Genomic DNA, 17,034 nt, shown 5'->3' on the forward strand with positions numbered 1-17,034 from the left:
TCGGTGAAAATTAAAGAGATCTTTGTCTAACTTTTTCATGGAAAATTCTGATCTTTTTCCATGAAAATTTAAATACAGTAAAAAAAAATGTGTTTCAGCTTTAAGAAAAATAGGTCAGTTGAGATGTTCAGGTCTTCAAAATATTGAGAATATTGAGAATATTGAAATTTTGAATTTTCAGCTGAAAGCATTAAAGTTTTCGTGAAAAATTTTGTTTGGTTGAAAACCCAACTTTCCATCAAAAATATTTTGAACAATCAACCCTAGAAGAATTTGTTAAGAGAATGCTTCAATTTTTGTCATTCTTGAAAGCTTGCTTTTGCAACCTATAAACACTGACTGTCTGAATTGTTCTTAACATATATCTTTGCACATATTGATTCTAAAAGATTCAGAACAGTACGATTGCACAAAGTTGCATGAGTACTCATTGGTTGTTCTATGTGTGATGATACCTTCTAGTGTGTTACAGTGGCTCTTATTCCTTGGGGACAGAAACAGATCTTTGTGTGTTTATGTTTACACAAAAATATGTATAGCAAATTTTTGTTAGAAGGTTGTAGTTTAGAAGTATTTTGTGAATAGTGTCTGTGCATGCTTATGTGTGTATGAATATTAGGAGCACTTAAAATATGTATTATTTATATTTCTAGTTAAAACAGAACCAATGAGCAGCAGTGAGATTGCTACAACTACAGCGGACGGGTCTTTAGACAATTTCTCAGGATCAGGTAAGGCATCAATAAAGACATTTTTCATTTACTATTTTATTCCCCTCTGACATCTAAACAATGTAAGCAAAAGTGAAAAATAAAAGGTTGTGTCCACTCTGTAGCTTGCTCATTCCATTGGGCCTACAAAGGAGTTTTTAGTGAGTAAGAGGTATCAGATCAATTTATTGATGGACATGAGTAATTTCGTTGTGAGCTGAACTCAGGATTATGGCAGTACAGGTTGAATGTCTCTAGTTTGGCACTCTCTCATCCATCAACATCCATAATCCAGCATTATTTTAGTTAACTGGACTACCAATTATCGTTGGTGTGGCTGAGTTTCTCATGGTGCTGTAAAGTTTGTTTGCAGCCCTCAATTTTCTGTGCTGTCATTTAGCTCCAGTCTACCCCTAAATGTCTTCTAAGAATCCCATAAGCAGTGGAAGTGTTGATAATGTGCATAATATTGACCTCCTGTGATCCAGCAAATGCTCTCATTCAGCACCAGTCAGATCCCCAGGGACCTGTACATTGGTGCAAATTCATTTTTTGTTTTGTTTTCTGGTGGCTATCACATTCACATCTCCATGCTGTAGTTTGCATTGTAAATGGAATGAACGTCTAAAACCGTCATCCTTGCTTGCTTACCTTTATGGTTCTTCCTGAATTCTGACTGTTCCCTATAATGTTCAGGTATTTATATTTGCCATTGGTGCTAATAGGTCTCTAAAAAGGGGAGAAAGAATGTAGATTGGTCCTAAATACAGTAAGGTCTCAGAGTACATGAGGGTTCTGTTCCACACACCCTCGCGTAACCCAGATTTCACATAAGTGGCAGTCTGGCTTTTTCCCTGGCAGAACACATCTTCTGCAACTGGGGAAGAAGCGGAAAGGTAAGTCCTGGGGTGTGGGGGCAGTTGGGGAGGGTTAAGCCTGGCGGTGGGTTGGGGCCATGGGAGGTGGGTGAGGGATAAGCTGGAGCTGTGTGCGGGGTGGAGAGTCAGAGCCCTTCTTGATGTGATCAGAGGTTGAACTGGAGTCAGAGCCAGGTGGTGAGACGGCGGGGGGTGAACTGGGGGTAGAGTGGGACTGAATTGGAGATGTGCGCAGGGGATTTAAACCAGTCCAGGAGTATGGAAACAGGGCCGCATGCGAGGGGTTTGGATTGGAGCTGCGCGCAGGGGATTTAAACCAAGGTGGGAGGATGGAAACGAGGCTGCGTGCGAGGGGTTTGAATTGGAGCCACACGTGGGGGTTTTAAACTGGGGTGAGGGGTGAACTGGAGCTGCACGTGAGAAGTGGTGAGCCAGAGCCAGAGGTGGGGATAGCAGATGAGCCAGAGCCACGTGTGGGCAGTAACCTGGCAGGGGGTGTTGAACAGGGACCAGGGAGGTTGAGTCGGAGTCGCGCCTGAGGGGTGGTGAGCTAGAGCCAGAGGTGGGAGGGTGAGCAGGAGCTATGTAAGGGTGGTGGGCGGAGCTAGTGGGGGGCTGAGCCCAGGCCGTGCAGAGCCAGTGGGGTTGAGCCAGGGCCAGAGGAGCAAGTTAAGTGTAACTGGAAATCACGCTACAGGGTTTACTATAGGAATCAGGGTAAGTCATGTAAGAGCGGGGTCGCGTACTCTGGGACCGTACTGTATGTGATATTATCTTCAACATGTGGAATTTGGATCGAATTCTGAACTCAAAAGTTACAGTCATGATTGAAGTGAGATGTTACAGAGTTGTGATAAATATAATGGTAATTGCAGATTCAACATTGGCTTCATAGACTGACTTCAAAAATAGACGAGATGATGTGTTTTGATTGATGTAGGCCACATATCTGTGTGCTGACATGCTAAAAATTGGGCAACAACTGCCTGTAATATCTTCAAGCCCGTGCAGTGTTCTAAATGCAAAGTTTTGAATTAAAGAGGACTAGGAATAGAGCAGGGATTCTGGGAACATCATATGCCCTTTAACTATCCTTGGAAGATTTGGGTGCCAATAGATCAACTGCTCTGAGAGATACTGTCTTCATTTTATGTTTCCATTTTTTTCACAGCTGTTTGAAAGCACAGTGTGTGAGTACACTCTTAGGCTGTAAATTATTTACAGAGTCTTGTAATAAATGTGTGTCATGTAGATTAGGCAGCTGCAGTGTATTTACTTTGGACTTGAGTCAACTGAGATAAAGATAAGAGAAACCAAGAAAAATTCTTCCTTGTCTTTCTTGGTAGTGGTCACTCAGCAATAGTTTTGTAGTGCTGAGAACAAAGCTGTATGCTTCCAAGAGACAAAATCAGATTCTGCCCAGCTTGACGGTCTTTGGTGATGATTGTGCATGCCCCATTTGATCCCAAATAACTGATTATCGGAATGTGATTTTTCTGATTGGTTAATGCCAAGAAAGTATGTGACAGTAATCTCATAGGCTGAAATTAACCTCTTTCCAGTGAGGGTCTCAAAAGACATCTTGGGCATAGAGTCCCAAATAGTAATCTGTGAGAATGTGGCTATCTTCTTGGAAAGTCTGAAAATAATAGGGAAATAGGGATGGGAGGAATCTCCTGGATCATTGCATACAGTCCTCTGCTGTCTTTATGCAGGTTGAACCCCTCTAGTCTGGGAATCTTTGCTTCAGCAACATCTGTATTGTTGGGGACTCCATGGACATTCTGGGTTTCGAGCACACATGGGGAGAAGAACTTGCACAGCAGGACCATAGGTGGTGTTACACCAGGGAGCTGGGGTGGGGGGCTGGAGGTTGGCATCTGGGGCTGGCATCTGGGAGTAGAACCCTGCAGGTGGGAGTGGAGCCCCTGGGGTCAGCAGGCTGCGGCCAGGGAGCATAGCCTGCCAGTTGGGAGCTGGTGGCCAGGAGTGAGCTAGAAGCAGAGGGGCTGGATGTGCAGTCCTGGGATCTGTGGCATCAGAGTTCAGGGGCCAGTGCTGCAGGCTGGAGCCTGGTAGCCAGGAGTGAAAGCCAGAGTCGGCAACAGAAGAATGGGAATTGATCTCCTCCGGTGTGGCAAATCCCCTGCAGGGGGGCATAGCTCAGTGGCTTGAGCATTGGCCTGCTGAACCCAGGGTTGTGAGTTCAGTCCTGGAGGAGGCTACCTAGGGGCTGGAGCAAATAAATGCCAGAGGTGGTGCTTGGTCCTGCCAAGAGGGTAGGGGGTTGGACAAGATGACCTCCAAAGGTCCCTTCCAGTTCTAGTAGATGCACATCTCTAATTATTTATAGATAGGTATATTTCTGGGGGGAGGGATGGCTCAGTGGTTTGAGTATCAGCCTGCTAAACCCAAGGGTGTAAGTTCAGTCACTCAGGTGAGTCTGGGGCAAGTGTTTTTTTTATTTATTTTTAGACAGTACTTGGTCCTTCCATTAGGGCAGGGGGCTGGACTCGATGGCCTCTCAAGGTCTCTTCCAGTCCTAGTATTCTATTATTCTAAGATTTCCCATATAATCCTGTTCATAAATTTATATTGCCCATTTTTAAGCTAGTTAGCTTGCTTGCTCTTTGTGCTGCTTCTTGGCAGCTGTTCCAGAATCTTGCTCATCTGATGCTTAAAAACTTTCTTTTAATTTCCAGCCTAAATTTACTCATCCCCATTTGTTTTTCAGGAACTGTTGTCTTTCAAATGGTTTAAATAGTTCTTTTCCCTCTATCATACTTAACCCCTTTGATATATTACACCTCCCGTCAGCATTCATCTTGCTTGCATAAACAAGTGTAGGTCTTTTAGTAGCCTCTTGTATGATAGGCTCTCCATTCTCCCAATCATCCAGTACCTCTTCTCTGCACCTGACCCAGTTTGATTTCCTCTGTCTTGGACATGGGTGACCAGCATTGTCTGTGGTATTCCATGTTAGGTCTTACGAATGCCTTATGCAGTGGCATTAATACATCCCTACCATAAACAGAAATACCTTGCCTGATGCATTTCAGGATCATGTTTACCTTTTTCTTAGATATATCACGTTGGTAGCTCATAGTCACCCTGTGATCAGCCAATATACTCCCACTGTGTAGGGCCATTGTTAGGCATGTTCAGAATATGCCGCTGCCTAGGGCACCGCTAAATCTGGGGCACCAAGCTGTGTTCCCTCTATTTTTCCATCCATGGGCAGAATAAATTTTGTTATGGGCACCGAGGCATGTGGACATGCACAACCAATAGAAACGCACGCTGCTGGCTGTGGATGGCTGTGGGTGCTCTTCTAATCAGCTGGAAAGCACCTGAATCTTTTGTGGGCAGCTGTCCAAATACTCAGCTTACTGGGAACACTGACACTAAGTGCCCCAAACTTAGTGATGCCCTAGGCAGCTGCATATTCTGAATATGCAGTACCCTGTACACGGGGCCAGTGGTGGAGGTCCATGAGGCAGCTGGGATCCTGGTCACAGGGCTAGACACAGCTGGAGATCAAGTAAAATTTGGGAATGCTGCAGCATCCCCCTGTTCCTGCATCTATGATGAGCAGAAGGCCCAGCACAGTGTTTCTCTAAGAACATGTGCTCTTTCATGATGACACAACTTTTTGAAATACTGGAAATAATCAAAAGTCTGAAAACAGGTTAGAAATAAGTAGATCTGCAAAGAAAGACGCTAACAGTGGAAGATGTAATATTTGTATTGCAGAATTATTTCAAGAAGAGGCTCATGCTATGTAGCTACCCTTCTTCTTCGAGTGGTCCCCGTGGGTGCTCCACAATAGGTGTCGGGCTCGCCCAGCGCCGCAGGCTGGAATTCTTCTAGCAGTTTCTATTGGATCGCGCATGCGCTGACGTGCACCGCTCCCTTGCATGCCCCTGGCCATGCGCGCGATCCGGTCCCCGCCAGTTCCTTCTCAGCCGCCATCGGCTGCAGATGGAATCCGCTCCGGCTAAAGCCAGAGACAGATTAGATAGTTGTTTTTTTTTACGTGTAGTTCATTTGTTTTGTCACTATTTAAAAAAAAAAAAAAAGAAGAGAAAGAAAGAAAGAATATTAGACAGCAGAGAGAAGAGGAATGAAGGAGAGAGGGGCGGGCAAGAAGGCTGTTAAGCCGTCCACTGCCCTGAAGGCCGTGAATGTTATTTTGGGTTAGAAAGCACTGATTAGTGGCTAAGTACCCTATTAACCGTAAAGACTCACCGTGATGGCTTCTTCGGGGTATAAGAAGTGTGAGTCATACTGTGAGGCTGTGCCGGCCTCTGATGGGCATAGTGAATGCATTCGCTGCCTGGGAGAGTCGCATGTTACCCAGAAGTGTTCCCACTGCGCTAAGCTTACAGCCAGGGCCAGCAGAGACAGAGAGATGAGGCTCAAAATGATCTTGTTTGATAAGGCTCTCCAGCCTGAACCACCGGAGAAGCCTCATGCAGAAGGGCCCTCTGGGTCGCATAAAAGGAAGGCAGCCTCTTTGACCCTCTCTGTGCAGAAGAGGAGGAAACTCTCCCTGGCTCGATCCTTGCCAGCGGGCCCAATGGGCAGGACGAGCGGAACGCAGAGCCCCCAGCCGTGAGCTCATGAAAGTGGCAGCGCAGCAGCGCATGTGGCAGAGGCCAAGCCTCCGATTACACAACAGGCGGCACGGAAGGCGCCGCGAGCGCCAGCGCGGCAAGAGCCAGAATCGGCGGCACTGATGCATGCGGCACCAGCTTCTGCGGTGCCGACGGTGCAGGGGCACCCGGCACAGAGCCTATCGGCGCCGGAGGAAGCTACACGCACGGCACCGCCGCTGACGGTGCCGAGATCCCTGGCACGGGAGAGGGTGGCGCCCACCCCGCCGGGGAGGGGCAAAGCAAAAGCAAAAACTCAGCACCTTAGTCCATCTCCAGGCAGGGCCGCACTGCCCTTATCACCCAGCGCCCCCCCCCGCCCTGAGATACACACGCCGCACCACCGGGCTGTAACTCCACTGGCTTATCTCGGGCCTCCCTCTCCATTCCGCCAACCAATTTCGCCGTGGCTCAGGCCACCTTCACCATTTTTGGGCATGGATCCCCTTGAGTACTATCACAAACCGGCTTCACCACTATCTATGTTGTCGCAGAGGTCCCGCTCTCCCAGACATCATGGGTACACTCCCCGATCATGGTCCAGGTCTCCATCACCGGGCCCTTGCTCATGTTGCTATGGTCATCTTCATCATGCTGAACACAGACACCGCAGGTCTAGATCCAGGGGCAGGCCCTCTCCTACTACTCCTCAATACTCCTGTGTACACTCTTGCTCTGGGACGGGAACACGGTTGTCCCAGGGGGAATTAGGTCCAGAATCCCGAGACTTCCCTTCACAGTCCTCCAGGGAGCAAGTATATCACCGAACTCAGGAGCCAGAGGATTTGGGGGAGGTTTACCCCAGCGGGTCCTCCTCATCCTCCCCAGATGAGGCCATGGCCCCCAGGGATGTCTCCCCTCCAGATGACCTTAAACAATTCCAGGAGCTGTTCAAAAGAGTAGCTTTCACGCAGGACATTCAAATAGCAGAGGTGCAGGAGAAGCACCATAAACTCGTGAAAAATATGAGACCCCCGGCTTCATCTAAAATCGCTATCCCGCGGGACGAAGCCATTATGGAGTCAGCCACTAACATATGGCAGACTCCGGCCTCTATTCCGCCTACAAACAAGAGAGTGGATAAGAAGTACTTCATCCCAGCCAAGGGCATGGAGTTCCTCTTTAGTCACCTGCAACCCAATTCTTTGGTGGTCGAATCGTCCCAGCAGAGGTCGAAGACGTCTCAGTACAAATCGGGGGGGTCGGATAAAGATGCTAAGAAGCTAGAGCTGTTTGGCAGGAAGGTCTATTCCTTCTCTGCCCTATTATTGAGAATGGCAAATTACGTGGCACATCTATCAAACCATAACTTTGACAATTACTCTAGACTCACTCCCCTCATGGATTCACTCCCGGAGGACAAGAAGCCAGTATTAAAGGTGATTGTCCAAGAGGGCTATGTGGCATCGCAGACGGGAGTCCAGATTGCCCCGGACGTGGTGGACACAGAGGCACGTTCAACAGCCGCAGCAGTGGTAATGCGTAGGGAATCCTGGCTTCAGACGTCTGGTATCCCCAGAGACCTACAGGCGAAGATCGTGGATCTTCCCTTTGATAAGCAAAAGCTGTTTGCGGACTCAACCGACTTGGTCCTCCACTCCAGCAAAGACTCGAGGGCCACACTTAGGACCTTGGGTATTTATACTCCCCCATACAAGAAAAAGAAATTTTATCCTTAGCAAAGATGCTATGCTTACCAACCACAGCGCGCTCAATATCAGCGAGGCTACGACCAAGGGCACCATCAACAGCAGCAGCAGTACAGGGCTCCCAGGCGACGTTCTCAACAAAGCCGTACACCCTCGGGACAAGCCCAGAGACAGCAAGTTTGACGGGTATGTCTGGGGCTGCACTATCAATACCATCACTCAATGCCATTCTCATCTCATGTTCCATCATCACCTCAAACCGTTCCACTCCCAATGGCAAAAGATCACCACAGACAAATGGGTGCTAGAAATTATAGCCAGGGGTTACACGATCCCTTTCCAGTCACTTCCACCGACGAAGCCTCCTGCCCAGCCTCATCTCAGGGACGCTGCCCACGAGGTGAGGCTGAAGCAGGAGGTAGATCACCTCACGTTCATAGGGGCGGTGGAAAGAGTGCCGGAACAATTCCAAGGGAAAGGTTTTTATTCACGCTACTTCCTAACAGAGAAGAAAACAGGAGGCTGGAGGCCGATTTTGGATCTACGGGGCCTCAACCGTTACTTGCACAAGCAACGCTTTTGGATGATCACAGTTGCCTCCATACTTACGGCACTGGACGATGGAGACTGGTTTGCAGCCCTCGACTTACAAGATGCTTACTTTCATATAACAATCCACCCGGCACACAGATGCTTCCTCCGCTTCACGGTCGGTGGGGAACATTTCCAGTACAGGGTTCTTCCGTTCGGCCTATCCTCGGCACCCAGAGTCTTTACCAAAACCCTGGCAGTGGTATCAGCCTACCTGCACAGACAGGGGGTGTTTATTTTCCCATATCTGGACGACTGTCTACTGAAAGGGGCCTCAAAGGCAGAGGTCCTACGCATGATACGCGTCACCGCGAACACGTTTACTTTGCTGGGCCTAGTTATCAACCTCGCAAAGTCAAAGACCGAACCCACGCAAGATATAGAGTTCATAGGGGCACGCATAAACTCTATCACAGCAAGAGTATACTTGCCTGACGCCCGCTTCCGCACCATCAACTCCCTGGTGCAAGTCATGACGTACAGCCCCACAGTGCCGGTCCTAATGTGTCTGCAACTGTTGGGGCACATGGCGGCAGCGACGTTTGTGGTACAGAATGCCAGGTTACACATGCGAAGCCTGCCGCATTGGCTGGCGAGTGTTTACAAACCGGCATCCCACACTGTCCACAGGGTAGTGTTGCCCACGACAGAGGTGCGCAGATCCCTAGCGTGGTGGGAAAATCCTGAGAATCTGCTAGTGGGGGTGCCTTTCCACCAACCACAAATTTCTATTTTTCTTGCTACCGACGCCTCCCACATAGGATGGGGAGCGCACATTGGTAGCAAGGTGATGCAAGGGCTATGGTCCCCTGTGGAACAGACACTGCACATAAACATACTGGAGCTCAGAGCAGTGTTCAACGCGTGCAGACATTTTCGAGAATACCTGCATGGCAAAGTAGTCGGGATCAATACCGACAATACCTCCACTATGTTCTACATCAATTGACAAGGAGGGGCACGATCCCGTGCGTTGTGTGCGGAATCAGTCCGATTGTGGAACTGATGCATTGCCAACAACATAACGTTGAAAGCCTCGTACTTGCCGGGCTCCCACAACATGAAGGCAGATCAGCTGAGCAGGCGCTTCACACTCACGCACGAATGGCAGATCCGCTCCGACCTGCTACGGCGCATATTTCGTACATGGGGGTTTCCCCAAGTCGATTTGTTTGCCACCCAGTACAACAAGAAGTGTCCCCAGTACTGCTCCAGAGCAGGAATAGGGCGGGAGTCCCTGGGGGATGCATTCATGATATCATGGAAGGGCCCTCTGCTCTACGCGTTCCCCCCACAACGCTTATCCACAAGGTTCTGCAGAAAGCCAGAAGGGAGAGAGCTCGCATGATACTCATAGTTCCAACTTGGGACCGGCAACAATGGTTTCCCTTGCTTCTGCGCATGTCGGATCATCCACCACTCCCCCTACCAGTGGCGCCGGACTTACTCACACAGGCTCAGGGGTCCATAGTGCACCTGCACCCTCAGGGACTGCGCCTACAAGCATGGTTAATCCATGGCTCAGCCCCTTAGAGAACACATGTACGGAGGGAGTACAACAAGTCTTGGAGTGTAGCCGAAGGACCTCCACCAGGAGGACTTACGAACAGAAATGGACTCAATTTACAGCTTGGTGTTCCGCCAAACAGTTAGCTCCCCTTGACGTTCCTATAACTGTAATACTAGAATACCTATTGGACCTCAAACGAGACGGGCTTTCTCTATCCTTGTTGCTTTATCAGCTTTTCGGCATACAGAGGAAGGGCCCACTGTATTCGCCCACCCTATTGTCACAAGGTTCTTGAAGGGGCTGGTAAACCTGTACCCCCCTCGAAAACCGCTTCTGCCATCGTGGAGTTTGGACTTGGTGCACAGCACGCTATCGGGACCACCCTTTGAACCATTAGCCATGGTACCCCTCCGACTCCTGACGATGAAAATAACCTTCCTCCTTGCGATTACGTCAGCACGCAGGGTGAGCGAGCTCGCAGCAGTGATGGCAATGCCGCCCTGCACAGTATTCTCAAAGGAGGCGGTAACCTTACGGTTACACCCAGCCTTCGTTCCAAAAGTTTCCTCGGAGTTCCATCTTAATGAACCAATAGTTTTACCCTCGTTTTACCCGAAGCCTCACATCTCCAGCAAGGAGGCGCGCCTACATCTCCTAGACGTGAGAAGGGCGTTGGCCTTTTACATAGACAGAACTAAGTCCTTCCGGAAAACGGACAGGCTTCTGGTGTCTCTAGCTCCCAGGTCAAAAGGGTAAGGCCTCTCTTCACAGAGAATTTCAAAGCACATTGTGTCCTGTATAAAAATGTGCTACGAGCTTTGAAAGACGCCTTTGCTGGCCCTGCCTAGGGCTCACTCCACCAGGGCGGTGGCAGCGTCCACAGCCTTCTTCAAGGGCATCACGTTAAAAGACATCTGTAGAGCGGCGACCTGGTCATCCTACAACACCTTCGCCAAGCATTATGCCCTACATCGGGTATTCGAGGAGGATACCCGTCTGTCGACAGCAGTCCTCTCGGGGGCAAGCTGCACATAAATCGATTACCCACCTCCTTACTTGGGTTACTGCTGGGTAGTCACCTATTGTGGAGCACCCACGGGGACCACTCGAAGAAGAAGGAGAAGTTACTCACCTGTAGTAACGATGGTTCTTCGAGGTGTGTCCCCATGGGTGCTCCACCACCCGCCCATCCTCCCCGCTTCGGATCTCTGTCTGGTGTTTTTCAGGAGCATCCGAGGCGGTTGGTCAAGGAACTGGCAGGGACTGGATCGCGCACATGGCCGGGGGCGCGCAAGGGAGTGACGCGCATCGGCGCATGCGCGATCCAATAGAAACTGCTAGAAGAATTCCGATCTGCGGCGCCGGGCGAGCCCGACACCTATTGTGGAGCACCCACGGGGACGCATCTTGAAGAACCATTGTTACTACAGGTGAGTAGCTTCTCTATATGTTTTCAATAGGGGACATACTTAAATAAAACTTTCTTGTAAAACAGAGATCTTTAATACAAACAGGGGAAATGTGGACAGTTTGCGAAGGTGCAGCAAAAATATGGAGGGATGAAATCAGAAAGGCCTTTGCACAAAATGAATTACATGTAGCAAGCAGCTTAAAAGATAGAAAGAAGTTTAAACACGTGAAGAACAAGAGATAGACAAAGGAAAGTTGAAGGTCTTCTGCTTAGTTGGGAAGCAGAGCTAATTGGCAACATCAAGGAGCCAAGTGTGTAGTACCTGTTTAACTCTGGTCTTCAATAGAATGTGAATTGTGATCGCACACTTAACACAGTCAATATTAACAACAAAGGGGAGGGGAATAACATAAGACAAAATAGGGTGAGAACGGGTTATAGAGCAGTGAGATATAGTCAGATATGTAAGGCTTGACTACATTTATTCTAGATCACATATGGAATCATCTGAAGTATTCTCAGTTGTTAGTGATTATCTCTGAGAACTCCTGGAGGACATGTGAGGTCTGAGAGGACTGTAGAAGGGTACAAAAATACCTATATTTAAAAAGTGGAACAGAGAGGCCCATGACAGTGCTTTAAACTTGCCTGGTGTAGACAAAAGCTGTGGTGTTGAGATAAATAGACTGAGGGAACCAACGGCGTTAAACTGCATCATGAGAGATTTAGATTGGGTATTAGAAAGAACTTTTTATCTATAAGGGTCTAGAATATGCTTTCAGGATTTGGAATCCCCATCATCAGAGGACTTAAGGAACAGATTAGGCAAACACCTGTCAGGGACATTGTAGCATAGTGTCTCTCATTCTTTCCAGACTGCTGTACCCCTTCTGTGAATTTGTTTTGTATACCCCAAGTTTCATCTCTCTTAAAAACTACTTGCTTAGAAAATCAGTGCACTATAAGTGTTCTGTATTTTTATGTTACTGAAAAATTGCCTGCTTTCTCAGTTTAACTATATAAAATAATCAATTGGAATAGTAATAATGTGCACACCTTTCAGTGGAGAGAGCAGTATAAACAAATCATGGTTTGAAATTTTAGTTTGTGTTGACTTCGCTAGTGCAGTTTATGTAGCCAGTTTTGAAATTAAGCAAACATCTAGATAAGTTGCTGTAAGACCTGGAAGACCTCTGCCTACTCCTAGGGGTACATGTACCACTGGCCTAGGTTTACTTTGTCCTGCCTCAATGCAGAAGGCTGGATTAAATGGCCTCTTGAGATCCCTTCCAGCCGTGTGTAGCCCTCAGACTATATGATATCTTGAACATTAATAAAGCATTATGCTGAAGTATTGTAAATGGTTGAAAATACAAAAGGAAACGGTTTGCACTGGATTATTTCAGAATAATTTATTTCCTGTTCAGGAAGACAGCATTTTCAACCAAAAAATAAATCATTGCTCTGGAATTGTACCAAGACCGTCAATTTAATAAAGCCATTAAGTGTGTAATATTGAACATTCCTGTACTGTTACCTGTCCCTATTAAAACATTACTTTGAAAGTTAGAATATTAATTATATTTGGACTTAGTTAAAACCTAATTAAAATTCTGACATTCTGTTAGCAAAAAAGTAATACTTTAGACATATGGGTTTTCATTTGGATGTGCTTTCCTTTCTCCATGGGGCAGCAATTGGAAGCAGTGGCTTCAGCCCAAGACAAACTCATCAGTTCTCCCCAGCCCAGATTTATCCTTCCAAGTAAGTTATCCTATTTAAATGACGATTGAAATAAATAAGCATATTTCACTTAATTTAGAATCATAATTGGTTTCTTCTGTTCAATAGTAGTTTAACTGAAATCTTGTTCAGGAGAAGGTATTTTATTTTAGATAATTTTTTGTTTTTGGTCTCTCCTGAACTCTATGACCATGTGCTAGTCAAGTGAATATAATAAGGATGTCAGTTAATACAAGTACTCGTATGTCTGCGTCCAATACTAATGCTATTTTCTGTCATTTGTAATCAATAGCAGACCATATCCACATATTCTTCCCACCCCTTCCTCACAAACTATGGCTGCATATGGGCAGACGCAGTTCACAACAGGGATGCAGCAAGCTACAGCTTATGCCACATACCCACAGCCAGGCCAGCCCTATGGAATTCCTTCATATGGTGAGTAAGAGTCAGTATCAATATTCTTTAATTCTGGGGTTAACATTGTTACCCAGAAAGCTGAGTGACATTTAGGGAGGGTTTGTTTGTATTCAGTACGAAAGCTGTCCATGTGCATGTTTGCAGTCAAAAACCTATATTCTCTTCCCTTTTGCTGAAGTGTAGCCAAATCTATATAAACACTCATAACCTCTCACTAAACACTTGGTTTTTTTTTAACCTTTTATTTCTCTTTTTCAATGCTATCTTTAATAGAAACCATGGAAACAGATGAACTAAAACCTTTAACCTATGTTAGAAATGGATAAAGGAGAAATGAAAAATTTAAAAAGCTAGAACTGCCTTCTCTTACTCCTGTTGACATCAGTCAGAACTGTGCAAACCAAGGGCATACCAGGACACATTGATAATTACATGACTTGTTAGTCAGTGTAAATTAAGGCTCTAAAATGCTGACTGTGTGACATATAATCCAATTACATTTTTCACATTGTTCCTCTACGTATTGCATATGTTTTTATATTTTACAAAATAAACAACTATAAACATAGTTCATGTTTTCAGCTCCCTTCTGTATATATTAAACATCTAAAAAATTTCATTTTGGATATTTAAAATACATTTTCACTGAGTAGTATCTTTTTTGGACCTGTACTGTAGGGCATCTACACGGAACTGTGCTGCTGGCAGCATGATGCAAAGGAGGGCTCTCGAAAATGCAAATAGCTATTCATTTGCATAGTCACATGACTAATTTGCATGCTCCCAGAGGATCACCCGGCTGGCAGGACGTTGCTGTCATCAGAAAGTGTGCCGTGTAGATGTGGTTCTGTCAGCAAAATCCCATTTGTCAGCAGACCTTTTTCCCTGATTTTTTTCCAGGGATAAGGGGCTGCTGACAAAGAGGGTTTTTGCCAACAGAACCACACCTACATGGTGCATTTTCGGACGATAACAGCCTCTGCTGGCAGGATGAGCCCACGGGAACATGAGCAACCAATTGCATTTTTGAGAGCCCTCCTTTGTATCACACTGCTGGCAGCATGGCACTGTGTAGCTGTAGCCTCGGTGTGTGTTTCTCTGTTGGTACTTACGTCTCTGTGGTGGGTTGAGCAGCTCAGATGGTTGGTTTTCTTCTTCCCTTGGTCTTTCTTTTGAAATCCTAGCCCCATTAAAGTCAGTGGTAAAACTTGCATTGGGTTCAATATGGCCTGGATTTCATCTCCTCAGTTTAACTACCTTCCTGTCACCAGCGCTCTGTATGTGGGTTGCTCAGTTTGGCGGCTGCTGCTAGCTGCTTTGGCTAGCATGCCTATCTAGCCTCTTGCATTTTTTCCTGCCCCATCCAGCCACTCTGCCTAGGACTTCAGTGGGTTTTGTCTTGAACATTTTGCATTACAGAATTTCTTTTTAAAACTCAAATACTGACTAAGTCATACATCTTACTGCATTTTCCTACACGTTCACCTCAGGGTTCGACCAAGGTTCTTTTATCTATGTATTTTGTTGTCTAACTAGTATTGAAAAAACCAAACCTACTGTGGAAGTGCAAGACTAACATAAGAGTATTTCCTTATGTACAGATACCTTTAAGTACATCTCTAGGTTCCAGTCAAGCAGTCTGTTTTCACATGAGCAGTTACACTGTAAGACAGCGGGACTGCTCATGTGCGGAAAGCAAGCAGGACTGGAGTCAAAATTAAAGTCCAAAATTCTACCCCCAGATTTGCAAGTGGATCCCATTTTCTGCACCATGTGCTTATTTTCCTTCTTTCCATGCTTATGTGTTCCAAAATTGTAGAATGAGCAAAATAGCAGAATTAGGATGTCCTGCTCATCTGAAATGAGAAAATTTGGGATCTCTCTTTTGTTTTTTTAAGTCTAGGGGCAGGTCTGTGCTTAAAATGCTGCAGCAGTGCAGCAGCATTTTGTGAAGATGCTACTCTGCAGAAAGCAAGCACCCCCCTGCCCCCCCCCAGTCAGCATAGTTAGCTACTGCCTCTCATGGAAGTAGATTATGGCAAGAGAAGAAGCCCTCAAGGTTGTTTCATGCTTCTGAGCAATGTATTTACACTTACGTAAGTTTATAGGTTAAACCTGGCATGGGACTTACTGAAAATACACTTCAAAATTGGAAAGACTGTATCCTCTGAAATCCCAGTTGAGACTTATTAATTTTATGTCACCTTTAATTGAGACTGGAAATTAAAATTCCAGCCCTTTCTCAGTTCCCTTGATTGAGACAGTTATTGGGAAGGTGCTGCTCTGAAGGTACGGGGAGCACAACTCAGAGGAGTGTTTAAGAATGTGCCAGGAAGAGGCCCAGTCTCTCTCACCTCTTACATATACACCAGGCTGCAATCATGGGAGCAGGGAGTGCAGTGGAAGGAAATACCACCGACAAGTGGCTCCTAGGGATCTGCCAGCTCTGGTACATCTGCAAAGCTACTGAAAAGGCTGGAGAAGTGTGGCTTTTCATTTCCTGAGGCACTCCATTGCTGTCTGCCTACCTGTTTCCTTAATGGGTTCATTCACCAGCTTCTCTCTCTTGCTTCTGATAGTACTTTCGTGGTCCCTCCCCCTTACCTTTCCTTGCACGTCTGGAGTCAGGAAGAGAAAGGGAAGAGGATGAGTGAGCTTGGAGAGCTGTTTGATGAAGCACTGAAGGAAAGCAGACAAAGGGTTATGGGGTGTCTGGAGGGAAAAGTTTCCTCTACCTACTCTTTAGCAGTTTGCAGAAAGGCCGGAACTAGAAGCTGTCAGTGGCACATTATCTACCAGTGACATCCACCTTCTATTTCCTATATATGCCCCTTTTCTGCCCCATGTTGGAAGGGGCATGCAGTAGGAGAAATGCTCCCTGCATGGGTTGGGAATTGAAGCAGGGGCTAAAATTTCTAATGTTGATCTCAGTTAAAACTAACTTAAAACATTCAAATGAGCACTTCAAAGATCTGTCAAATTATGAAAGATGTGGATGATGTCTCTGGGAATTGCTGATATCAACACTATATGGTGGAAGTTTCACAGTGGAACCATATGCCAAATTCGTGATTATGATTTAATTGCAGGGCAAAATAGAAGCAGAAAGGGAACAGCAAGGGGAAACAACCCTTATTTAAATGCAAATTACTTTGGCAGTTATGCAGAAGGAATTCTAAAACAGCAAAGGGTCGTAATTTCAAAATGGGTGTCTCAAAAACATGAAAAATATGCAGTTATGCACGTGGGACTCTTCGGATGCATGCCTGCATATTATACAAGTGTGATGACTTTTGCCACCTCTCCCCTTTACACATCACAGGACATGAGTATTTAAGACTTGTCCAAAAAGGTAAATGGATTTATACTACTATTTATCCCCACTTCATAGTGCACCCCAAAGAATGGTGGCCTTTGAGCAAAGAGATAATCACAGACTGCTTCAGTAAGATCTGAGTTTAGTCTTA

At 46.3% G+C, this 17,034-nt stretch overlaps 1 protein-coding gene across 10 annotated transcripts in view; it reads left to right on the plus strand.

Moving 5' to 3' along the window:
• EYA1 (EYA transcriptional coactivator and phosphatase 1) overlaps window positions 1-17,034 on the plus strand; it is a 276,879-nt gene that overhangs the window by 170,529 nt on the left and 89,316 nt on the right. For all 10 annotated transcript variants that reach the window (XM_074987087.1, XM_074987091.1, XM_074987092.1 and 7 more), the window contains 3 exons: window positions 654-731; window positions 13,099-13,168; window positions 13,440-13,585. In XM_074987087.1, the coding sequence (XP_074843188.1) occupies window positions 654-731; window positions 13,099-13,168; window positions 13,440-13,585 (294 nt within the window). The remainder of the gene's footprint in view (window positions 1-653; window positions 732-13,098; window positions 13,169-13,439; window positions 13,586-17,034) is intronic.

This window comes from Carettochelys insculpta, chromosome 2, assembly GCF_033958435.1.
Source record: "Carettochelys insculpta isolate YL-2023 chromosome 2, ASM3395843v1, whole genome shotgun sequence".
NCBI lineage: Eukaryota > Metazoa > Chordata > Testudines > Carettochelyidae > Carettochelys > Carettochelys insculpta.